Source organism: Mauremys mutica, chromosome 4, assembly GCF_020497125.1.
Source record: "Mauremys mutica isolate MM-2020 ecotype Southern chromosome 4, ASM2049712v1, whole genome shotgun sequence".
NCBI classification, from domain to species: domain Eukaryota; kingdom Metazoa; phylum Chordata; order Testudines; family Geoemydidae; genus Mauremys; species Mauremys mutica.
The window spans coordinates 9,911,528-9,937,884 of record NC_059075.1 but is presented as its reverse complement, the minus strand read 5'-3'; the positions used below and the strand labels follow the sequence as shown (position 1 = coordinate 9,937,884).

At 39.5% G+C, this 26,357-nt stretch overlaps 1 protein-coding gene across 1 annotated transcript in view; it reads left to right on the top strand.

The window, feature by feature from the left end:
- Positions 1 to 26,357, top strand: part of WDHD1 (WD repeat and HMG-box DNA binding protein 1) — a 46,851-nt gene that overhangs the window by 8,414 nt on the left and 12,080 nt on the right. Inside the window, exons 4-18 of the mRNA XM_045016932.1 lie at positions 1,962 to 2,113; positions 3,933 to 4,044; positions 4,628 to 4,678; positions 5,622 to 5,717; positions 8,494 to 8,586; positions 9,543 to 9,649; positions 14,490 to 14,631; positions 14,815 to 15,013; positions 15,208 to 15,392; positions 16,423 to 16,607; positions 18,210 to 18,451; positions 19,331 to 19,468; positions 21,083 to 21,239; positions 23,048 to 23,162; positions 25,470 to 25,601. Coding sequence (XP_044872867.1) covers positions 1,962 to 2,113; positions 3,933 to 4,044; positions 4,628 to 4,678; positions 5,622 to 5,717; positions 8,494 to 8,586; positions 9,543 to 9,649; positions 14,490 to 14,631; positions 14,815 to 15,013; positions 15,208 to 15,392; positions 16,423 to 16,607; positions 18,210 to 18,451; positions 19,331 to 19,468; positions 21,083 to 21,239; positions 23,048 to 23,162; positions 25,470 to 25,601 — 2,106 coding nt within the window. The remainder of the gene's footprint in view (positions 1 to 1,961; positions 2,114 to 3,932; positions 4,045 to 4,627; positions 4,679 to 5,621; positions 5,718 to 8,493; positions 8,587 to 9,542; positions 9,650 to 14,489; positions 14,632 to 14,814; positions 15,014 to 15,207; positions 15,393 to 16,422; positions 16,608 to 18,209; positions 18,452 to 19,330; positions 19,469 to 21,082; positions 21,240 to 23,047; positions 23,163 to 25,469; positions 25,602 to 26,357) is intronic.

Below are 26,357 nucleotides of genomic sequence, written 5' to 3'. Positions count from 1 at the left end.
AGAGAAATATGCATGGCAGCTGTAATTATGTATTTTATGTAGGCTATAACTTAAATTATTTGTCGAACCTGCTGCCACACATACGTGAAGAGAGATGATACATTTTCATCGTAACAGTAGATTTTTTTCTATAAACATAAAAGATTGCCGTAAAATTTGCCATGTCACTTGACCATATATATTCATTTGGCATTCTGAATAGGGAATATTGGAAAGATTAATGTGATGATCTTCTAGTTTGTATTTCTGCAAACTGGCCATTTGTTAAACTATGCCTGACAAGCCATCAAGCTTTCCTTAATGGCATTTAGTCTGTGAAATTTGGGACAAGGGCGCCCTCTCATGATCATGTGGCACATAAAAACCAAATATAGGCAGTTCTCGACTTTATGACATGCAAGTTACGATTTATAAACTGTCATTGTATTTCAACTTTACAATGTTGGTTTTGACTTTAAGACGCTCGATCAGGCATTGTTCCTATGGGAAATTCAAGTTAAAACATTTTCAATTTGACGCGATTTTCAGGAGCCAATTGTGTTGTAAGTCCAAGACTGCCTGTATATTTTGATTACACATTTTTCCTTTGGGAAGTGAGGTTTTTTTTTCTTTCTCTATCAAAACCCTGATAATTCCTCCGTTTTCTTGCTTCATACTCTCCACGGTTAAGGCCTCACAATCCCCTTCTTCCAGGTGTAGAGGATTGAATGGATCTCTTTAGAGCTCATTAGTGCCATTCCTTGACTCACACGCTCACTATTTCAGTAAAGATACAAGGCTCTAAGCAGGGCAATCCTTACCCATATGCAAAGCATGCAGCTGATCCAGCCCCTGCTCCGGCTCTTCCCCATGGCCCCCACCCCTTCTCCGCCCCGCTCCGCTCCTTCCCCAACCCCAGCCCCACTTATTCCCGCCCCTGCCCAGCCCCGCCCCCACTCTCCTGAGCTCTGCAACAGCCATCATGGCCGGGCCTGCATTCCCCATGGTGGGAAGTGCAGACCTGGCCCCAGTCACGCCGCTGGTGAGTGCTGGGGGGTGGTTCCCCTCTCTCCTCCAAGTCATCCCCGCCCCCCGCGCGGAGTCTGGGGCCCGCATCCCCCCCCCCCGCACGGAAGCCTGGCCTCCACCCCCCCTGCGGGGGGGGGGGGGGGAGGGCTGCGTAGGACCCCAGAATAGCTAGGGACAGCCCTGGGTCTAAGGCCCTGATCCTGCAAAGACCTATTCACATGTGTAACTATGCACTGTGAGTAGTCCCACTGAAGCCAGTGGGGCTACTCACAGAGCAAATATTTAAGCATGTGAATACATCTTTACAGGATTGGGACCTAAAGGAGTAACTTGTTTAAATAGCTTAAGGCAGTGGTTCTCAACCTTTCCAGACTACTGTATGCCTTTCAGGAGTCTGATTTGTTTTCACCTCACTTAAAAACTATATGCTTACAATATCAGACATAAAAAATACAAAAGGGTCACAGCACACTATTACTGAAAAATTGCTTCCTTTCTCATTTGTCTAGATGAAATTTTAGTTTGTCCTGACTTCGCTAGTGCTTTTTATGTAGCCTGTTGTAAAACTAGGTAAATGTCTAGAGTTGATGTACCCCCAGAAGACCTCAGCGTACCCTGGGGTATGTGTACCCCTGGTTGAGAACCACTGGTTTAAGGAAGATAGTTAAGTAATATTATCAAATTAAAAAATTTGAAGTGTGGACGGTTGTACTTGTTAATTGAAAATTTTCTCCTTGGTTTCTGTTAATTTTTTTTGTGGGTGGGGGAGGGGAGAGGGAAGAGGAAGAAATATAACTGGAAGGAACATTTCCCAGCTGCTGCTCCTTTTTAAAACCAGAAGCTCTTGGAACTACTCAAGATTATATATGGAAAGATCACTGGCTTTTTGTTCCTTGGACCAAAATATTTTTCTTTAACCCACCAATTCCAGAGTTTATTTGTTTCATTTGTAGAATGGAAGACTGGTTACTGCAGTATCCAACAATACTGTCCAGATTCATACATTCCCCGAAGGAGCTCCTGATGGCATCCTGACTCGTTTCACCACGAATGCAAACCATGTTGTCTTTAACAGGGATGGTACTAAAATTGCTGCTGGATCCAGGTAATTTGATCTTGATGCAGGACAAGCCAATAGCCACGCTAAATCTGGAACATTAGCAACTTCCTGGGATGTGACTTTTGTTCATAATACCATCTAATTAATCTGCATTTTGTGAAGATTTTACAATGCCTCAAAAGGTCTTCATAGAAGAAAACGGTCAAATGGAGGAGGCTATTAAGAAAAACTTTTATGGGAGAGGTTGGGGCCACATAAATAACTGCCCCACAACATCAAGTTTCCAGATGTAATTTATATTCTTCAGGGACTTACTTTGCAAAGGCACAAGGGTTCACCCATATGGAGCTCATTTCAGGATCAGGGCTTTAGTTACTAACTTTGTATTAAGAATCACAGTATTGTTGACAGTTTAAGGACCCACTACTGCAAACGCTAATGCGCATGCATAATTGTCACAAGTCTCTCAATTATCACTTTAAGTCTAGAACTTGTGAGTTGACAGTACATTCCACTTAAATGCAGAACATATGGATAGAGCCCTGCAAATCCGCGATATCTGCTTTATATCCTTGGACTATTTCCCCGGTACATTGGGAAATTGGCACCTGTAGCTCCTGCCCCAGAGTCGGTGCTATACGAGGAGCCACATATTAACGTATGAAGAGCCGCATGTGGCTCCGGAGCCACAGGGTGGCCACCCATGCCTTAGAGCACTCCACAAATCACACCCCTTAAAGTGCTTTGCCTTACAGCGTAGACAAGCCCTTGGTATCTTGCAGAAACTGTGGCTGTGATCCTGAAAAGAGTTGTGATTATGCTTAGGACTGCAGGATTGAGGCTCAGGGTTAGATTTATTTAATGGTTTTGTAGATTGCAACACTCTTGTGCTATTAAGATATTTGTAGGGAAGTGCATTATAATCCTGATTTTAAGTGGTTCATATGTCAACCATAAAAATGTATTCCACACTGAATTTGAGACTCAGATGTTTCTAACTAGTGTTCTATTTTTTCATACATCAGAAACATCAGTTTAAGTACTTCTAAATTTTACATTATTTTTAAAGTGTGGGTGAAGATGCTATTGTGGGGCCTAGTATGGTTTAAAAGTTGATAGTATTCTTAATTATGGACTAGATTGGGTCATAATACTGAAAAAATCCAATTATTTGAAAATTAGCTAATGCATTCTTTCTATGAAATATTTTTAGCAAACAAGCTTAATCTACATATGTAGCAGCTATTTAACAAGATAAGTCAATCAGTTATGGTAATGATAAAATATAAATGTCTACTTTTCAAGAGCCAAAATACAGATTTAGGTGATGATAGTCTAAAATTACATAATAATATAGTTATTAATATGTGTGGGTGGGTGTGATTATGACACATACACCTCTACCCCGATATAACGCGACCCGATATAACACAAATTCGGATATAACTCGGTAAAGCAGCGCTCTGGGGGGGCAGGGCTGCGCATTCTGGTGGATCAAAGCAAGTTTGATATAACGCGGTTTCACCTATAACACGGTAAGATTTTTTTGGCTCCTGAGGACAGCATTATATCGGGGTAGAGGTGTATATGATTTCTTATTAAAGCATTCCATTTCCTCTTGAATTTAGGGGAAAAGTTATTCTATTCTGATATTGATGGCCTGCTCCTGCTCCCATTGAAGTAAATGGCAAGACTTCTATTTTCACGTAGATTCTACAGTGATAAGTGTGATTTTAAAAAAGCACCCTATCCCTCAGTGATCAATTAGATAAAACTTACATTTACTTCAGTCAAAGCAGAATAAGGGCCTGCCAGTCAGTATTAAACTAATCTGGTTAATTAAGTACATTTCTCTCATCTGCAGTGATTTTATGGTCAAAGTTGTGGAGGTAACAGATAGCAGCCAACAGAAAACATTCCGAGGACATGATGCCCCTGTCCTAAGTCTGTCTTTTGATCCCCAAGATGTTTTTCTGGTAAAACATTTTCCTGTCACTTTCTACTTTGTACTACTTTTTCCTCCAGCAGTTCATATTTTATGTTTCTTATGGGATCTTAAATCATAAAATGGTCCACAGACACAGAGGACATTGTTTTTATTTAATTTGTCTACTGAGTATGACCCATCAAAAGGATCGTGTGAATATCAAACTGTCTCCAATAACCTTAGCTGTACTTTCCTACACATACATTCTCAGTGTGAAATTTTGTATTGTCCTTCCTGCTGAGAGAAGTTGATCCACTCACATAATTTAAAACAAAATGTTGATTTAAAAAAAAATTACATCTAATTTTAAGTATTTCATTGTGAAGAATTTGTAAATACAGAAGCTTTGAAATGAACGAGGGTTTCTTATATTTTCAAGCAAGATGATTTATATTTTATTTAATATCAAAAATATAAATCATATAAAATGTATTGTGAGTTTGTTTAAAGGCTGTTCATATAGTATGTGTCTATTGCTGGCTGTACACCTCTTAAACTTCTAATTGTAGCATGACTTTTGCTACTTTTACTGCAAATTGTTGATATTTTAAAAACTACTCTTTCTTATACAGACATCAGCAAGCTGTGATGGGTCTGTCAGAGTATGGAAAATCTCAGATCAGGTAAAATGCTAATCTTTTGGAGTTAAACCTTAGATTTTACTGTGTGTGTATTTTACAAAAGAATGATCTTAACTAAAAGAATGCATTTTGTCTTTTGATGTGTCAGAATTGGTGTATTGGCAATAAATGGAAAAGATTAATATTTTAAAAATCCTAATTCAGATTAAATCTAATTTGCAGGTTTAATGCTAACAAAAGATCATAATTATGTAGTTCTCCAGAGTTAGGGCCCAGCTCTGCAGAGTTGTGTCTAGAATTACTTTTGCTTAAGTCCCGTTGACTCTACAAAGGAACTCCAAATGGGAGTAATTATACATGGGCTGATTGCAGGATTGAGTAGTAACCTTGTGACTTGCTAGTTTTTAAGACAAATACACACCTAAATTGTCAGACCTAGCATTAGAATCTGTGATTGTGAATGGCTTTCGTATAGCAATGCTGGCACTGTAACTTTTCATATGCAATGTTTTGAGATCATAGCTGTGATTTGCATTTTAATGTATAAGCAGTAATATAGGGCACAACAATACAACCCTTTTTGTATTGCTGTGGTCAAATCCTGCCTTGACACACACCCTGTCCAACCCTATTAAAATCACTGTGGTTTTACAAAGTATTAATCGGTAGAATAACCAATCTGATTTGTACTACATTTAATTAAAAATGAAAGGTTTGCGCTTGGTCTGAGACATTATGCTATATTTTATAAGTAGCTATATTTTTATAAAAATATTTTCACTAAGTTATAAAACCTGGGCATGGTTTTTTATAAGAAGAAGAAGACAGACTTACTATCGTATTTGGGTGAGAGAGATTACTTCACTTCCACAATTCTAGTATAATTTTCCCCACACTCCACTTTTAAGACTTTCTTTTTTATAATACAGAAGGATTTTTCCAATTGCAATGTAGAGAACCTAGTTCCGAAATATTCTGTTTTCAGACATGCGTGACAAGCTGGCCACTGCTGCAGAAGTGTAACGATGTGATAAATGCTAAATCAATATGTAGGTTTGCCTGGCAGCCTAAAAGTGGGAAGGTAAGTGACACATTGTTTTGCTGTCTGTAGTAGTCCTCTCTCTGCGAATACTTGGCATAGTGATTGTTAACAACAGAATTTAAGCCAGGCCAATCCATATCCCAACACCAAAAAATAGATAAGTATTTTTGATGAAATTATTAAAAAACCAAACAAACAAAAACCCCCTGGAAATGGATACTTGGTAAAGTACTGTATAGTCAGTGCCAAAGTGAGGCTGGCAATACTCCAGCTGTCAGCCTGATACAGTATTCTATATTCAAGTTAAGCTGAACAGGAAGGAACCCTGTTGGTAGGGAAATAACTTATTTGCTCACTACTAGGTATCAAAGTGGTTCAGTCGTTCTTTCATGTAAGTAAACTTTATACTGTGAATAATTTCTATTGTATAAATAAACAAGCCTTTTAAATAAGAAGTTACTGTATTTTCAACAGAAGAATAAAATTGATTTTAGTGTGAATGATGAAGTGCTGATTGTTACATTACAAATAAAAAATATATATAATGTGAAACTTACCCTGCCACGCACACAGCTGTAGTAGTAGTAGTAGTAATAATAATAATAATAATAATTGGAGATATACCAATCTCCTAGAACTGGAAGGGACCTTGAAAGGTCATCGAGTCCAGCCCCCTGCCTTCACAAACAGGACCAATTTTTTCCCCAGATCCCTAAGTGGCCCCCTAAGTAACTCCTTACTTAACGTCCTCCCACTTAACGTTGTTTCGAAGTTACATCACTGCTCCATTAGGGAACATATTCGTTTAAAGTTGTGCAATGCTCCTTTATAATGTTGTTTGACTTTAAAAGGGAGCGTTGCACAAGTTCCTCTTCTCCACCTCCTTTCCCTCCCTCCCAGCACTTCCCCGGCCTCCAAACAGCTGTTTGGCGGCGCTTAGGACTTTCTGGGAGGGAGGGAGGGAGCAAGCGATTGGGGAAGCTGCCTGCCGTCCGTGCCCCCCCCCCCCCGCATGCGCAGGCAGGGCCACCCGGAACGCGGGGGCTTTAGGGACTGCAGGGCCCTGGGCTAAGCGGGCCTCTGGTCCCTGGCCTGCAGCTCTAAAGCCCTTTCGGAATGCAGCCCTGCGAGCACGGGCTAGAGGACTCAGGAAGAGCAGGGGCAGCCAGCAGCTGCAGAGAAGCAGCACTTTCCCCTCAAAGCCGGCTGCAGAGAAGCGGCGCTTTCCCCTTCAAAGCCGGCCAGAGAGAAGCGGCGCTTTGAAGGGGAAAGCAGTGCTTCTCTCTGGCTGCACGCTGCCCCTGCTCCTCCTGAGCTCCCAGAATCGTGGCCATGGAGGCGGTGCTGCGCTGTGCAGAGCCACCTGCACATCCCCTGCACCAAACAGGAGCTGCCCCAGGTACGTGCTCTGCACCTCCTGCCTGCCCCAGCCCTGAGCCTCCCGCACCCCCACCTTGAGCACCCTCCCACACCCTAACTCCCTCCCCGACCCTGCACCCCCAGCCCTGAGCCCCAAGGGTAAGCTGGGGCACCTCCCCACCACCATATAGTACAGTATTGTACAGTGTATATAATATCTTTTGTTTGCCACACAAAAAATTTCCCTCTGCATTTACATTAAATCTTATGGGAAAATTGGATTTGTTTAACATCATTTCACTTAAAGTTGCATTTTTCAGGAATGTAACTACAACATTAAGTGAGGAGTTACTGTAAAGGGGCTTTGGATAGGGAGCTAAGTGAAAGTGGGAGATGTGGAAAAACCCCTCTTGCAGCTTATGATCTGAAAAAATGGTTGCAACTTCTACACCCCATGTGGGTTTCCCATCCACTGGATCTGCATAAGTGCATTTCCATTGTCCCCTCACAAACCTTGTCTGAATAATCCATTTCAGGCCATCTTGTATGTAGAGTCTCTTACCCATGTCCACTAGCACTGGTACCAGAAGGCTTAAGTGGTGCAGAAGACCATGTGTCACCCTTTTGTGCCTGCTTGAATGTCACTTACAGTCCATTAGTTTGACATGTTGCTTTACCGGTATACAATTTGTATACAATTCTAAAACAGTAACAGTTTTGATTGGCAGAACAATCTATATTGCATTCATATTTTGAAATGTAAACAAATGTATTATTTTTCTTATTTAGACATAATGTAAGAAGTACTTTGACGTGCAGTGATCTGTGGGGTGACTGGCAATAACTTTGTTTTTTTCCTTGTTTTTTGTACTCTTTGAATTAGGTGAAATTATCTTGTTTAGGAATCAAATATTCAAAGATTTATATATAAAATATTATCTAACAATATAAGTATAAGATATTAATAAATCCGATCAAAAGGTTTTATAGATATCAACTTTTGAAGAGGTCCATTGGCGGAAGTTTTATTTATAAGCAGTTGAAAACTATTTACAAATTTTGCTAGCTGTTCCAAAGGTCAGAATTTCTGTAATTTTCAGGGGCAGCTGTCAGCCTCTTCATCCTTCTGCCAGAAATAAATGCAGATTAAAATACAAACTGCTGTGCTCAAATATGCTTACTTATGGTTTCTTGAAATTTTCAATATAATTCACAATGTTTTGTCTGTCTTTATTTTATCAATCAACAATGTTGAGATGCTAATGAAAAGATACTGTGTCGGATTGGCTGTTGTGGCAGTTACAACTATAATATCCCTTCTGAATAAAGAAACTACACTGCTTGTTGGCTGCTGTAATTAGCCTTATTTGAATGGGAAGGGAAATGTGAAATAAAAATAAACTGTTTAAAAAATTTTTATTTGTCCTAAATTAACACATTTTTTTTTCCTGAATAGTTACTAGCAGTTCCAGTTGAGAAAGTTGTTAAACTGTACAGAAGAGAAACTTGGGATAATCAGTTTGATCTTTCAGATAATTTCATTACTCAGGTACGTGCCCTATATCATAGGTTTTCAACCTTTTTGTGTCAGGGTGAAACACATCCTCTTAGAAACGGTCTCATGGACAATTAACCCTCCAGGTCAATTTCCCGCTCATTTGCAATCTTGTGGAATCTACAGCAGTAGTTTAAATAGAAAAGTAATATTAGGAAAGTATCTAAAGTGTTTTGAAGTATACTTGGATGCAATGTGGTAGAAAATCAAGAGGAGAGAGAGCACTATGTAACCAGCCAGATCTCTGTGGGCCTGAGTTTGGGAGCATCTGTTCCAGACGTTTGTTCCAAATAGATTTCATACAAAGAGAACTGTTAGAAATATTTCTGTGGTTGCTTGCATAGTAGAGATTTCATTATTCTACTCTATATTTTGATGAATTGAAATCTGCCTACATAGTAGGGAAATAGCAACTTTGCTCTCCCCTGTCTTATAACATCACATCTTTGGAGATCGCTGGGTAGAAGAATGCTAATTCACCTACATGGTCATTTAGATATATGTGTTCCTCGGCCTACAAGAATCTTGGTACAGTACATGTGTAAATCACTGGGCGTATTGTCAGTGGAACAGATCTTAATAGTCTTTCAAATATTAAAATATAAAACAGTCTTTTATGCATACATAACTCCACCTAAAATGGTTGCTTTTTGCAGTTGCAAAGTGCATTTTGCTCCTGTCCACGTGTTGCAGGACATTTGAAAAACTCAGACTTTGTTGCATTTCTCTACAGCATGCAATGACTAAAAATAAGTACTCTGAATGAAAAGGAGTAAAAAATGTGCTGATTTTTAGAGTGGCTCTTATACGAGGGTAGCAAAAAATCCTCCCACAGACAGCTGGATACAGTTTGCTAAAAGTTCTTAATCTTTTTCATAGATGTCTATTTTACTATACAGGACCAAGAACATTGTCAGCACTCAATTAATAATAATGTCTACTTTCCCTAGACTCTGAGTATTGTGACCTGGTCTCCCTGCGGACAGTATGTGGCAGCTGGAAGTGTCGATGGTTGTATAGCAGTTTGGAACGTGGACACTCAGGAGTGCATGGAGAGGTATTCATTGCTTTCCATACAATATATAAATGTTTATCTATTGTTTTCACAAAGGGGAGGTTTTTTCTTATCCCTTATTTTTAGACTTTGTCCATGTAAATAGATACATAATTTGCTTATAGAAAGCTCTTAAAAAGATATATATTTAGATTTACAAAAAATTCCACTTTGTCTTGCACTCAAGGGAGCTCAGGGGCTGCTTGAGATACTTTACCTCTTCCCCTCACCAGGAGCAACTTCCCAGAAAGAGGGAGGGGAGTAGGCAAAGCCAAGGCATCATCATCACACACGAACGCATAGTGTGCACCATGCTTTCCTCTCAGGGTAACCAGGGAGCTCTGGGAGGTATTCTCACTCCTGGCGATTCTTCTGGGGCAGGGAGCCAAGTGTGGGTTTATGACTAAATACCACTATCTAGCCCTCAGTGGATAAGGTGATGCATTTTATTATTCACCTTCATCCTTTGGTTAATTTATAAAGAGTAGTGTTGTGACAGGCTGTGAGGGGAATATAGCTTTGAGCCTCCTGAAAGGGCAAGAACAATGGCTCTTGTGATGCATCTTTTCAAGAATGGGATACTTAAATCAGGAGGTGGGGAAATAGAGTGGTTGACTCCCTGATTAATCTTTTTCTCCTTTGCCCCAAAGGAGAAAAGGCAGAACCCGATTGTGCTACTGTCTTGTTAGTAAAGTATCTCTGTTTCATAAGTATGATGAAATGAGGAGGAGGGTGGGTTTTTGCATGTGAATAAGTCCGATAAGAAACATGATTATTACTTTTAAAATACATGTTAGGAGCACAGGAAGATTATATGCCGATGATTCGTAGGAGGACACTTACATGAGAACAAAGAGAGAGAGGAGACTTAATCCATTTGACATTAGAGGCAAAGGGCTAATTAGTCAAATATGATTCACGAGAGCAGCCGTATGCACTATTGTAACTGGACAATTCAGCAGGACATGTCTGCTGTGGAATTAACTTCTCTTTTTCCACCTATAGGGGGAAATTATCATTTCATGAATATAATTCTGATTTATTAATTGTTTTAAAACTCTAATTGATTTTCTTCATACAAAAGGAAGAACTTTTAGGTGCTATATTACATATTTCAGCTAACTTCACTTCTGCTCATAGACTTTGAGGCCAGAAGGGACCATCGTGATCATCTAGACCAGTGATACTCAGTAGGCGGCCTGCAGGCCCAACAAAGCTTCCTGTGTGACCCACGAGCTCACCTTAAAAATATGCTCCGCTGCCGATCATTTGCCTATGATTTCCTGAGTAAGTAACAAGGAGTCCGGTGGCACCTTAAAGATTAACAGATTTATTTACCCATGAAAGCTTATGCCCCAATAAATCTGTTAGTCTTTAAGGTGCCACCGGACTCGTTGTTGTTTTTGTGGATACAGACTAATACGGCTTCCCCCTGATACTTACAAATTAAGCATTGCAAGTAAATTACTAATGAAGGAGGTGCTGGGGACTCAGCCCCAGCAAGTCCTGGCACAAATTATGCGACTGGAGAGGGGCAGTTGCTGGCTGGGTGTCCAACTCTGAAGATAGCGCTGCCACCAGCAGCAGCACAGAGGTAAGGGTGGCATGGTAGTGCCACTCTTCTGCGCTGCTGCTGACGATGGCGCTGCCTTAAGAGCTGGGCAGCTGCTGGCTGGGAGTCCAGAGGTGCCAGGGCTGAGCCCCAGCATGCCCTGGCACAAATTAAGCACTGCTTACTGGATCTTACGTTCTCATGAGAGCATTGGCTATGATTGAGCTAGGATGCGGCCCATTTTTTCATTAATGATGGCAATGGAGCCAATAATTAATGCGCGTGGGAGTAAACATTGCAAAGTCGACAGCAAAAACCAAGCTTTTAACCCAAACTGGACAGCTGATTTTCTTTTTATTATGCCACCTCGTTTAACCGCAAAACCTTTGCATTTAATATGCCAAACCACTGTATCCATCTGTAAGGTCATCAATGTGATGTGACACTTTGAATCAAAGCACAGTAACTTCAACACGGCCTAGCTTCCTGGCAGTGTTGCACGACGGGACAAAATTGAAAATCTGAAGTCTTCGTATCACATTTTAACTGTCATTCTCACAACATCAGCGACTACAGGAAAAAGCAACAGCTGCTTCTATTTGGATAATGTTGGTACAAGCTAAAAAGAAAAAAGCCTTTCTTGGGTGCCAACCTTGTGAAGAAATGCCATTGGAAATGCTGGAGGAGCTTTTTGCCAGAGATAAAAACAAAGATGACAATGTGAACCATGTGAAGCAAATTCCCCTGTCTGATTCTATGGCAGTGCAAAGATTGGAGGTAATTTACAAGGATTGTTTGTCAGCACTTCTTTCTGATTTAAAAAATGCCAGATACATGTCTCTTAAAGTGGACAGATCAAGCGATTCAAGTGACACTGCCCAGCTATCACTGTTTGTTAGATTTTATGATGGTAAAATTTTCAAGGAAGAATTTTTGTGCTTAAAACCATTAGAATCCTACTCCACAGGAGAGATCATTTTTGAAAAGGTAAAAGGCTTTTTTGAAAAAAATGGTTTTGATCTGCAGAAAGTAAATTTGCTTGTTACAGATTGAGGTCCCTCCATGACAGGGAAAGAGAAGGGCTTTGCTTCATGTTTGGCAGCAATACACCCTTCATTAAATACACTTCACTGCATCATTCACCAGACTGTCCTATGCCGTAAATTGTTTGCTTTTTTTCCCCAAGTCCCCAGACAATGGGTATTGTGATGACATTCGTGAACTACATACACTCAACTTCTAGCTTGCAACAGAGTCTTTTTAAAGGTTTTTTTACAAGACATTTCAGCTGAATACAGTGACCTGTTGCAGCACAACAACATTCACTGGTTAAAGAATGTTAGAGAGGCTTTGAGCACTTCAAAAAGAAATAATCAAATTTCTTTCAAACCACAATACCAAGGCTTGCGAGTTCCTGGAATTTATAAATGATGTCTCCTCTATGTCACAGGTAACTTTTCTGTACGATATTATTGGTCACTTGAATTCCCTCAGCTTGCAGCTCCAAGGCCATGCATGCAAGCAGTGTCGGGGATCTGTTTGAAAAAGTGTGTGCCTTTCAGAGGAATTGTGAAATCTTTCAGACAGACTTAACGGGAAAGATGCTGCATTTTCCCACATTGCATGTTGTTGTTACAGATGAAACTTCAGTGAAAATGATCCAAGAATTCCTAAACAATCTGATTGAAAATTTTAAAATGTGATTTGAGAATTTTAAAATTCCAAAGGATTTACTTTTACTTATTTGTCATCCGTTTGTTGTTTCTGCTGATGGACCTTGCCCTTCTAAAGCAAAGAACATTCTTGATTTAATTGATGAAGGTGCCCTTCAATTAGAAATTGTAAGGCTCCAGAGCTCAGATGTCTTGAAGGCAAACTTCAGAGAAGTGGGACTTATGATTTCTGGACTCAATATGCTGAGCAGTTTCAGAATAGCCAGAATCTAGCCATCTATCTTTTAACAATGTTTGGATCAACATACTTCTGCAAATCTGGGTTTTCTACCATGAACGTTATAAAAAAACAATGCTGCAATTGCCTGACAGATGAGCATCTTCAACAGTGCGTGTGCCTTGCCCTGACCTCCTACAAAACACTCTTCACAAAGCTTGCCAGAGATCGTCAATGTCACTTCTCCCATTAGATATTATCTTTGTTTCTGGCAATCATGTTGATTTATAAATTTTGTTAAAAGAAACACTAATATTTATGTTGCAGTTGGGGTCTTTATTTATTGGCAGCTGACGTTTTGTTTTGTGTTGTCAGCCTTCTGCACTAATGGCCCGCCTCTTGTCATAAAATTCTCAAATCGGCCCATGGGTAGATCTAATTGAGTATTACTGATCTAAACTGACTTCCTGCGCATCAGAGGCCACAGATCTGACCCTCTCACCGTCCCCCACTCCTGCAATAGTCCCATAACCTCTGGCTGAGTTATTGAAGTTCTCAAATCTTGACTGAGTTATTGAAGTCCTCAAATCTTGATTTTTAAAGACTTCAAGTTACAGAGAATCCACCATTTACTCTAGTTCAAACCAGCAAGTGACCCATGCTACAGAGGAAGGCGAAACCCCCTGTGGATCTCTACCAATTTGGCCTGGGGGAATAATTCCTTCCCAATCCCAAATACAGCGATCAGTTAGACCCTGAGCATGTGTGCGAGTCTCACCAGCCAGACACATGGGAAAAATTCTCTCTCCCCAGAACTCTCCCCATCTAAAGTCCCATTTGTGGCCCTTGGAGATATTTGCTAATAGCAATCGTGGATGTGCTGTATGCCATTGGAGGCAACTTTGTCATACCATCTCCTCCATAAATTTATCAAGCTCAGTCTTGAAACAAGTTAGGTTTTTTTGCCCACACTACTCCCTTTGAAAGGCTGTTCCAGAATGCTACTCCTCTGATGGTTAGAAATCTTTGTCTAATTTCAAGCCTAATCTTGTTGATGGCCAGTTTATATCCATATGTTCTTGTGCCAACGTTAGCCCTTTACTTAAATAACTCTTTTCCTTTCCTGTTGTTTATCCCACTAATGTATTTATAGAGAGCAACCATATCTTCCCTCAGCCTTTGTTTTTTTTTAGCTAAACAAGCCAAGCTCCTTAAGTTTCCTGTCATAAGGCAGTTTCTCCATTTCTCTGATCATTGTAGTAGCCCTTCTCTGCACCTCTTAATTTTGTTGTTGCTACATTTATCTATATGTTTTATAGCACCAAGGAGCACTAGAACTTTGCAGAATACACTTATGAAGGTTCCTACCTTAAGAAGCTTTAAAACATGTTTTGTTTTTAGGATGAAACATGAGAAAAGTTACACCATTTGTGGGCTGGCATGGCACCCCAAAGGTGGGCAAATAGCATATACAGACACTGAAGGAAATCTGGGACTGCTTGAGAATGTTTGTAATAAAGATGGAAAGAAATCAAGTGGCAAGGTAATAAAAATATTACTTAACCCTCATCTGTATTGGTTAAGCAATCATGCTTATTTTGACTGAGCACATAAAAACTCAAAGCTCTCGCAGACTCAGCCTTGGTTTGGTTTGGTTATTAGCTAATCCAATTTGTGAATGCCAGGTTCAGAAAAATGCTCTTTGAGGACTGTTGTTTCACTTTAGGTCTCCAGTGCAGTGGCAAAGGACTACAATGATCTTTTTGATGAAGATGATGACTTTTTAAACACAGACCTGATTGAGCCACGGTCATCTCCAAAGGTCGTATCTAATGAGGAAGATGATGATGATGACGACCTCATGCTAGCTTCAGGCCATCCTAGACACCGAGGGGCAATAATAGAGGATGATGAGAACTCACTAGGTACAGAGTGAACTGGGTTCTACAGCTCTTAGTGTTTTTTCAGGATCTGATAGTGTTTTATTGAGTCTTACCTACATCCTCTGTTCAAATATGGCTTCTGTTTTATCACACTACACAATTTTTAGTGTTTTCTTTAATTGTTTTCTATCTCATCTGCCATGGTAATTCTCTGATATTAAAGTTTTATCTTCTAGATACTGCACTGATGAAAGTTAATTCCAATCTTGAAAAAGATGATGACAATGACCAAGATGGTAGCATTCCAGTTCTGCCAGTATCAACCACCCAAAGACCTTTCTATGACGGACCAATGCCAACCCCCCAGCAAAAGCCATTCCAGTCTGGTTCCACCCCTTCGCACCTCACGCACCGCTTCATGGTAAGTCTAATTTTATCTGTGGCTGCACTGATTGGTATGATAACTTCTTCAGTAATTACTGACACTACTCGTTTGACTTGTCTAAGACTAAAATCAATTTTTTTACTGTTATCTTGGAAAGCTGTAAAATTTGACATAACTCTGAAGCTAAATAATAAAAGTAGCCATCTGTTAATACCCAGAACTCTTAATGGTATACTTTGCACTTAGCACCTTTTACCTGTAAATCTCAAAGTACTTCTAAAAAGATGAGTAAGCATATCTATCTATCTATCTATATATATATATCTCCCCATTTTACACATGGAGAAACTTGGCTGTAGAGAGGTTAAGTAACTTGCCCAAATCACACATGGGTTAGAAGTTCCTATTTTTATTTATTTTGATGTAGACACAATATTTAGTTTTAAGGGAAAATTTAGAATATGACATTTTGTACCTGTGCTATTGCATTCTAGATAAAATACTCTTTTAAATCGTTTATCTTCAACTGTGACTAAGATTAAGATTTTTGTCACAGTTATTTTTAGTAAAAGTCACGGACGGGTTGCGGGCAATAAACAAAAATTCACAGAAGCCTGCGACCTTTCCATGACTTTTACTAAAAATAACTGGGGCAGGGGAAAAGGCTGACTGCTGGGGGGGACTGACAGCCCGAGTCCCACTGTGGGGGGAGGTGGGGACTGACAGTTCTTGCTGCTATCGGGGGGGGGGGGGGGTGAGATGGGGAGGACAGTGTCAACTCCAGCCCTGGCTGCTGACAGCTCCAGCTGCGGCCGCTGGGAGGCATGGGGAGGGGGGACAGCTCCAGCTCTGGCCACAGGGGGTAATGGGGGAACAGTTCTGGCCCCAGCAGCTGACAGCCGCAGCCACTTTGTGTGGGTGGGTTTCTACAGATGAAAGCCAGTTATATTTTTATTTAGGAGCCATGAATTTGATTTAAAAAAAAACTTTTTAAGCTGTTCGTAGGTGTGAATAATTTAACTGGCTTCTTTGGAATTGCTCATATTCTTCACCTTTTGTTTTATAGGTGTGGAACTCTATTGGTATTATTCGTTGTTATAATGATGAGCAAGACAACGCTATAGATGTGGAGTTTCATGATACCTCTATACATCATGCAACACACTTGCCAAATTCTCTGAATCACACAATGGCTGATCTCTCCAGTGAAGCTATCCTATTGGCATGTGAGAGCACAGAGGAACTTGCAAGGTAAACTGTAGTACATCTGCATGGAACCTGTATTGTGGAATTAAAGTCAGCATGTTCAAAGAGCTCTTTGTAGTTATAACTTTTGGTTCTTGATCTTGATTTAAAAAAAAAAAATTGGTGGTAGATTTTCACATCCTTCCACTATGTAGATTTAAGGAGTATCCCAATACTTTATGTAGTTCAGGTAGCTTTTCTTTGTTTCTTGTTGTTTGAAGTTCTTCTGTCTTTCCAAGTGTATATTGGAAGATTTTAATGCATTGATGTCTCAAGAGAAACTGTACATACTAATGACAGAATTTCAATCCCCTCAAGTCAATAATGCATGATAAGGCACTGTTGGCTAGGTTGTTACTTCTCTCTGCAGTAGTAGGAGTGATGATAGAAAGCTATTGTGTCTGAGCATTGGTGTGGAGATGCATTTTAGCTGCAGGGACACACTGACAGAATGACTTAAGTTGTGCACTGTATAGTGCTTCTTAGAACCTGCAGATGAAACGTACAGTACATGCTTTCCAACAGCAGCTGGGCATGCTAGAATGTTCTCCCTTACACTTAAGGAGTAATAGCAATAACATTCTGCCCGATTCTTAAGTGAGTGTTTTAGGGAGACAAGGATCTTCCACCCATTTCCTCATCTAGTTCATCCATGTACAACTAGCCAAAATGTAGCTCTTAATTTATAAAATGTGATCAGCATCTACTAGTTATAGCAGCTCTGAAAAACCTATAAGTTTTTCAAAGCTTTTTCAAAAGTGTGTCAAGCACTTGGGATACTGTGTCAAACACTTGGGAGTCTGTCTTCTTTGCCTTCTGGTGTTTGAATGTAACTGGACTCTAAAGTAGCTGTATTTTTAAATTTGCCATATGAAAGATGTTGCACTTGGAATTCCACTTTTAAATGACAATCAGGATATAAGCAGCAAAGAACCAGACTAACACGGCTACCCCTCTGATACTTGACAATCAGGATATAATGAGCAGTAATGAATAATGGACACAGGGATCAAACCCTAAACATGTAGCCCTATCCCTGGGTAGATCTTACTTACCTCTGACAGATATCTGTGGGAGTTGTCTTTTTTATTTTTTATATCCTTGCAGCATTGAATAGAACTATGAAATTGAAATTTTTAAAGCAATTTGCTTATGTCTATCTCTTAAAGCTTAAATTTTAAAAACTAAAAGTTTTAATAAAAAAACAACAGAATTTGTCAGGAAAATGTGGCAAGATTTGTAGGACCTGATTTTCAGGCGTGGTTAGCACCCTCAGCTCCCATTAATTTTAATTGGAGTTGGAGTTGCTCAGCGCATCTGAAGATCCCACCCATAGACTCCAATCAGATTCCACATCATGCTTTTGAAGAATCTGGATTTCTGAAGCTGCAAATTGAATTGGATGATCAGTCACTGAGCAATAGGATTACAAATGGTAATCTGCAAGTATCATGCCATTTCACTTGTCTGATAGTTGCAAATTGTAGGTAATCCCCAGTCTCAGAAAACAATAAAACTTTACAGAGCACAGGTAAGTGGACAGTGTATTTTAAGTCACGCTGTCTATTTCAGCTTTAAATGTTTTCCTTTTATTCCTCTCATTTTTAGCAAGCTTCATTGCGTTCATTTTAGCTCTTGGGATTCCAACAAGGAATGGACAGTAGATATGCCAAAGGATGAAGATATTGAAGCTATTTGTCTGGGTCAGGGCTGGGCTGCTTGTGCCACTAGTGCCATGCTAACTCGTGTGTTTACAATTGGTGGAGTTCAGAAAGAGATCTTCAGTCTCCCTGGTCCAGTGGTGTCAATGGCGGGACATGGAGAGCAGCTTCTCGTTATTTATCACAGAGGTACTCTTCTTTCTCTCGTACTCTTTTTTTGGTTTGTTTTAAATCCCTACTATCTCTTGTTAGTGGTTTCAAGTATTGGTTTATTGTGCATGGTCACCAATTCTTCTTTTCCTCACTCTGTACTTCCTCTCTCCTCCTCCACCAGTTACTCCTTTTATTGCTGCAAACCCACAAATGTCATTTAACAAATAAACAAATAAAGCCTACATATTCAAACTTGAGTGCCTTAAATTAGGCACCTAAAAATAAGTAACCTAATTTTGAAAGGTGCTAAGGATGCACAGCTCCCATTGACTTCAGTAGGAGTTGTAGGTGCTCAACACTTGTGAAAATCAGTAAAAAAAATTGTTGCTTGAAATTTTAGGCACTCAAGTTTGCAAATGTTGGCCTCATTGCATATTTATACACATCTATCACTTAAAATACCTTGAATTCTGAAGAAGAATATGCTATAGACATTTAATTGCTAGGCAGGAACAAATGAAATGTTTTGATGATTGGCTAAGTTTGGGGGGGGAGGATTGTAACTGTAAGATAGCCATGATCCAACTTGGATTTCAGATACACAGGAGCAAATTGCCCCTGTAGTTTGTAAAAACAAATATTACGCATGTGCTTGTAAGAGTTGTAGCTGATCTTACAAGATACACACAACATGTACTCACATATCTGAGATCAGAATTGGGCTCTCAGTTATTTGACCTAGGAGTTCAGGCATAGACCTGAAATAGAATTACTCAGGTAAGTGTTCAATTAAAAACTTATATTTAACATGAGCTCAGAAATAGGAAGATGCATTTTACCATCACATTCTGTCTAATCAAGTCTAAAATTATATTGTTATGCAACACAGTCATTGGGTTGACCTTTTCTTACTAGGTACTGGCTTTGATGGGGACCAGTGCCTTGGAGTACAGCTGATAGAGTTAGGCAAAAAGAAGAGACAGGTTTTACATGGAGACCCACTTCCTCTTACAAAGAAATCCTACCTGATGTGGGTAGGATTTTCAGCAGAAGGTAAGATGATGCAGCTATGTGATGAGAGTTCCAGTGAGGAATCTTGGCTCTCTTTTAGATGGAGAATTTTACAGAAGCATTCACCTATTTTTTAAAAAAATAAGATGTTCCTGTAACTCCAATTTGTTTTGAACATCTCGTGACTATCGATCCATCCATCTTCCTCTGATATAAATGTAGTAATTGGAAATCTTAGTGTATTTACAATGTTAAAAAAATAAATTAAAATGTTACCAAAAAACCTTGAGCCAATCAGCTTCCTTCCTGCCTCCCCCCAAAAAAGCTACATCTCTGCCATTCTACTGAAATAGAAAAAACTTGAGATTTGTCCCAAATATCTGCTTAGGGAAAAGCCTGTGAGAAAAATAGATAAGCCCTATAGCATTCTATGAAGGTCAACAAAGTCTCCTCTGTCAGATCAATGTGTGGAGTGAGCTCTGGAACTGAGGGCCCGTAGCTGGGAACACTATGCCACCAACCACTCCCCTTTTAATTGCGAGGGCTTTTAAGTCAGTTCTTCAACTGACCTCAACTGCTGTGGTATAGCATGAGGAGAAGTGTTCTCTGCAATAGTCAGGAACAAAATTATAAAGTTATTTTATAGGTTGCAGCCAACACCTTGACTTGTACCTGGACACAAATTAGAAACAAGAGCACACTGTGGACTACAGGTGTCATTCTCCCAGCGAGAAGCACCACTAAATATTCAGGAATTGCATTCTGCACTAGCTGAAATGTGAATAGTCTTCAGTGATAGCTTTGTGTGCAATAATAATTGCAGCTTGAGGTGACAAAGACCGGATAACTGGGCAGCTCTGCATCCAAAAAGAGAGGTTCCAATTTGCTAGCTATACATAGATGAGAAGAACCCTTCTTGGCTACTAATGCTACTTGAGTGCTAAAAAATACTGGGGTTCTAGCAGAATCCCTGGCTTGCACACGTTACTGACTAAATGCAGATAAACACCCTCTAGTCCAAGGACAGGTATCAGCCCTAACATCTTCTGAATATTTTCTGTGCCAACCAATATTACCTCTTTCTTCTGTGGATTGAGTCTCCACCATCTAACCTTCATCCAGGCCCCAATTTTGGCTGGATAGTGAGAAAGCAGCGAGACTGCACCATCTGAATCAAATATAGATTATGTTTACAGCTGCTAAGTAGTTGAATTTGAGAACTACCTGCTTGGGAATTTCAGGATAAATTGCAAATATTGCTGTGCCTCGGGCTGAAGAGAGAAACCTTCTTTCTGTTGAACTTCTAACTTCTGAGACTTATAGTAGGAAAAAGTGCTTATTCCTAACGTTGAAGTTTTTCCTAAAGTAGCTTATTTTCTGTCAAATTCTTCAAATCTTTCAGGAATTTCAATCTCTTACATATTTCCATGTTTAAATGTCAGTTTGAATAATCTGGCCAGCAGGTGGTGCAGCTTTCTAAACAAACAGTAGCTTCTCCCAAACAGTTTGTACTTTTGAGCTGGAGGATATTACTTAATATTTGGGCATCCTAACCATGTACTGCTGCCTAGCAGCATCTGCCCATAAATCCTTAGTCATATTGCGGCCTTAGATTGAGTTGGCTGCCAGAACAATGCTTGTGTTTGTTACAAATAGGTACCCCATGTTATGTGGATTCTGAGGGAATTGTGAAGATGTTGAACAGAGGACTTGGGAACACCTGGATTCCAGTATGTGACACACGAGAATACTGCAAAGGAAAATCTGATCATTATTGGGTAATTGGCATCCATGAAAAGCCCCAGCAGCTGAGGTGGGATATTGCAAAGAGAGTTACTTATGCGTTTGTCTTGATCATAGTATACGTAACGTTTCCCCTTTATAAGAATAGAAACTGTAAAGAAACTTTAACTAACATGATTTTTAAAGGGTAAATAGCGAATGAATATGCTCAGAAAGTGATCCAATTATATATGTAATTTTTAAAATGGACATTTAATTACTAAATTGACCTTGAATAAAATTATCAGTAACAATTTGAATAAGAAATTTCTAATGTGTGGCTAACAGGCATCTTACATTTTATCGTGAATTACAAACCTTATTAAAATTACAATTTTCTAAAGCAAATAAGTTTGTAAGCTTTCTTCTGACTATGGGGTTCCTAAAACTGCATCATAAGCTCCCAATTCCATTTAGTCCAGTCCTACATTGCCTTTTTAACACCTTGATTACTTTGTATACCTTTCCCCCCTTGTATTCCCTGGCATGTTTCTTTCCCCGCCCCGGGCTGAAACTTTGAGCGGCTGAAACTGGGAGCGGACCCGTGGGAGCCCCAAGCCCCAGCTCCCTCTGTGAGGCTGAAACAGGGAGAGGAGCCGTGGGGCTGAAGTTCCGAGCCCCAGCACTCCAGGTCTAAAGCCCTGAGCCCTGGTGCTCCCGCAGGGCATTCCTGAGGTGGCCATAACTCTGAGGTTCTCCTGTAATTCAAAATGGAGCTTTTTACACTCCTCTGTAGTGTTTTATTAAGTGAAAGTGTTTTGTGTCACCGGCAGACTTAAATTCACTGTCCACTTCCTCTTCCAGATCTTTAAATAACCCTGGTCTCCAGGAAACTCATTAAAATGTGTATCAAACTGGTGGGATGACTGAGTCAGCGTCATCATGAGTTTTTTCCTCCTGTTCCTCTAAAGAAAAAGGGTGCTCCTCTATGAATTACAAAGAACGTTTTATTCAAAGCCACCACAATTGCTAAAGATAAGAAAGCAGGGGAGGGTCATTGTTTGGTGTTTCATTTATCAAACCTTATGCAGTAATTGACACATGTAACCAGACCAGTAATGCTTCCCCTTTCTTTATGCAGTGTTTGAAACAACATCACTTAAGGAGAAATTTTGTTAATGCTGCAGTGATGCAGCTGTATAGATCAGCTTTCCCAAACTGACATTTTACTTAGCTGAATCCTGCAAGAGTGTACTGGCTTAAATGCCACTGTAGTGCTACAATAACGTTAGAATCACTTTATTCAGGACTGTATGTGTGATCCAGCATGCTACAGGACTGGAGAGAGAGAGAGAGAGAGAGTGTGTGTGTGTGTACTCTCCCTCTCTCTCTCGACAGTCCTGTAGCTTATATATACCTTTCCATCACACACTTCATTCCTCAGCCAAAAATAAAACAAACAATAAGAAAGTCAGCTCAAATGTTGCAATTATCTTCAGTTTTTCTGTGGCCCACGTTTCGGATAAATTACAATGTATAGTTTCTAGAATATACTAAATCGTGTGTTAGAAATTTGCTATGTTTTTATTGTTTGCTGTATTTAAAGTATCTAAAGTGAACAAGAGAATGGAATAGGGTACTCTGGTGTAGCTGACGTTGTGGAGCATATGTTCTGGTCATCTCATGAGCTTTTATTTGTTTCACCAGTTGTACAGATGTAAAAATATATTTAATCCCATCACTACAATATTGATTTAACAGTTAGGATATACAATTTTTGTAATTAACAAACCCTGTTAAAATATCTTGTTCCTCCTATATTCTTGGGAGACCTGACTTGCAATTAGGCTTTTCTGTAGATTCTGAGTGGTTTGTATGTGTTTTGTTTTCCTTGGACAGGTGCATTCCTTGTAAAGGAGCTCGGTTCCCTCCTACACTTCCACGTCCTGCTGTAGCAATTTTATCCTTTAAACTTCCTTACTGTCAAATTACAACAGAAAAAGGACAGATGGAGGTATGTAGACTTTACCAACAAATTGGGATGAGATTATCTCAGGTGTTCCTAATGAACAGAGATCCACATTATTAAAACCCTCACTGCAAAGAGGCAAACTATTGAATACGTGACAGCACTGAACTAGTGTTCTGCTCCTAGGTCAAGGTTGAGGAACATCGGTAGGATAGTATAGGGAAGCTTCCACTTCTGAAGTCCATCTGTACATAAATAGGGGTCTTCAGTCACCAGGGCTGTCAATCTGGCATCTTTCACTAAATTTATTGCAAAATATCTAACCCGTGTAAACAATTTGGGAACCATACTACAAAGAGGCAGCGTAGAGTCTGCGGAAGAGATCTAGGCATGGCGTTTGTTCAGGTTTGGTAGTTCATACAAGTTTTTTGTTGTTGAAATAATTGTATGTACCAAGGAGAATAAATATAGAACCAAGTTGATAGAATCATTAAGAAATGCTATCTCCCTTTGATCATCAAAATCGAATCTGTCTGCTTTTCAAAAGTGATTAACATTTTTTGGCTGCCTTAGTGTTTTGGGCCCAACTTGAAACCCATTATAGGTGTCTATTTTCAGGCAGTGCTGAGCACCCAACTTTTGAAAATCAGGCTCCTTTAAAGTATTTCACTAAGCACCCAAAATTTAGTCATTCTGAAAATTTTGGTCTCCAGGTTTAATTTCTCTCTTAAAATAGAGACTAGTTGAAAAAAGATGCAAATGCAGAATATTCTTTGGTATCTCTGCAAAAGATCTGTACTTTGCTTCAAATTCTGCTTTGATTTAAACCTCATTTCAGTTGGGGTGTACATGGTATAAATGGTGCACTGAGTGTTAATCTCCATCTCAGAGGCAATTTCATATGTTTTGAAGTCTGTGCTCACTGATCTATGTATACAGAAGAAGCTTCAGCAAAAAATACCATATTCTCTTGTGAAGTGTTCATTGGTTTTCCTCCATTTTTCAACAGTACTGACTGAATCTGTGTGTCATTGTCCTTGCCAAGCAGTGAAAGAAGGACGTCCTGAACTGTTAATTTGGCTGGAGGGAGCTTGTATTTTAGGTAGTCTCTACACACTATAGGACTGAATGGTTCCCAGTTGATCCAGTGAGCATGGACTAGCTTAAACACAAATGGTTCTGTTTGTGCACGCTAGCCCTGTTTATTTGTGTTGCAAACCACTGCAGTTTTGGCCAGTGTCCAAGCTAGTGCTGTTTTATACCATTTCACTTACAATGCCTTCTGGTATTCTATCCTACAATTTCTGTTACAGCTCCCAGAAGCAGTGGATTCTGGAGATTTTGAAAGGCTGCCAATGCACTGTAGAACAGTAGTAGTAGGAATGTTTGAACTGTTTTATTCTGAATGGTTTAGCATTGTCCACTCTAGCACTAAACTGGTGAAGGCTCAGATAGTTCAGATTAGACCAGCTGTGAACAAGTATAATACAAATGGCATTTGTTGTGCATGTAAGCTGTTTGGAGCTAGGGTTGCCAAACCTCCAGGATTGTCCTGGAGTCTCCAGGAATTAAAGATTAATCTTTAATTAAAGATCATTTCATGTGATGAAACCTCCAGAAATACATACAACCAACATTGACAACACTATTTGGAGCACTTTTGTGTGTGGACATGCTGTGTGTTACAAGCATGCCAATAAAGTTAGAATCATAGGACTGGAAAGGACCTTGAGAGGTCATCTAGTCCAGTCCCCTGCACTCATGGCAGGACTAAGTATTATCTAGACCATCCCTGACAGGTATTTGTCTAACCTGCTCTTAAAAATCTCCAATGATGGAGATTCCACAACCTCCCTAGGCAATTTATTCCAGTGCTTAGTCACCCTGACAGTTAGGAAGTTTTTTCCTAATGTCCAACCTAAACCTCTGTTACTGCAGTTTAAGCCCATTGCTTCTTGTCCTGTCCTCAGAGGTTAAGAAAAACAATTTTTCTCCCTCCTCTTTGTAACAGCCTTTTATGTACTTGAAAACTGTTATCATGTCCCCTCTCAGTCTTCTCTTTTCCAGACTAAACAAACCCAGTTTTTTCAATCTTTCCTCACAGGTCATATTTTCTAGACCTTTAATCATTTTTGTTGCTCTTCTCTAGACTCTCTCCAGTTTGTCCAATTTGTTCTTAGTGTGGCATATTTTTCTTTTGCAGATAAAGGCTTAAGGACAAATATCTATCACTTGCCCCAATAGGATGTGAAAAGGAACATTAGAGAATAATTTGATACAAGTTGGTGGAAAGTACTAAGCACCTTTTTTTTCCTGGCGTTTAGTATGCTTTTTTTTCTCTCTCTTATTCAGGAACAATTTTGGCGTTCAGTAGTGTTTCACAACCACTTGGATTATTTATCAAAAAATGGATATGAATACGATGAAAATGCTAAAAATGAGGCAGCAAAAGAACAGCAGGAGCTTTTAATGAAATTGTTTGCTGTAAGTAAAATTTAAATGCAAAAGAAATTAAAGCTTATTGTTGAGCATTAATTTTCAGTAGATGGTATTTGATGCTGTTTAATTATGGATAGCTACTTTGTCATTTTCTTCCATGTGTACAGTTATCCACCTAACATGCTGTATGATTTTAGCCTCACTGTTGCTTTTCAATTGTGGAAAAGGTGTTGTACAGAGAACTCCTTTTTTTTGCTATACAATTAAGTATTGTTGGCACTCTCTGCGTAATAAGTCTAGCACCAGAATACTATAGGTGTTGCAGGGTCAGAATTGAATTGTGTTGGCAGTGCTATGTGAAATGTTTGCATAGTTCCTTCCCAAATTGTGTAAATCTTGTTTACTTCTCTTATACATGTAGTCCCTCTGAAATCAGTAACTCTAATCAAGAGAGTCAGGAGCGCAGGATTAGGTCTATCCTTTGTTGTTGAAGGCAGTGTTGTTAAACTTTCACTGTCCTGATTACTAAATTTCCAGCATTTTTTTTTTAATAAATGAAAGCCTTAATTGATGGGCTTGCATACCCATGCATGCTCCCTATTAAAAAAACTATTTTGAATTTCAAGGCTCTCTTGTGCTCTCTCTCTCTTTTATATATATAAAATTGGCCAATAGGTCTGTGTTGCCTAAGAAAAGTTACTGTCCTTACAAATGACTAGGAGCTATAAGGCGTATATATACAGGTGTCTGGCTAAGCTATGCCTCTTATGAGATATTAAGTTGGTGGTGGTTAGTGCCATT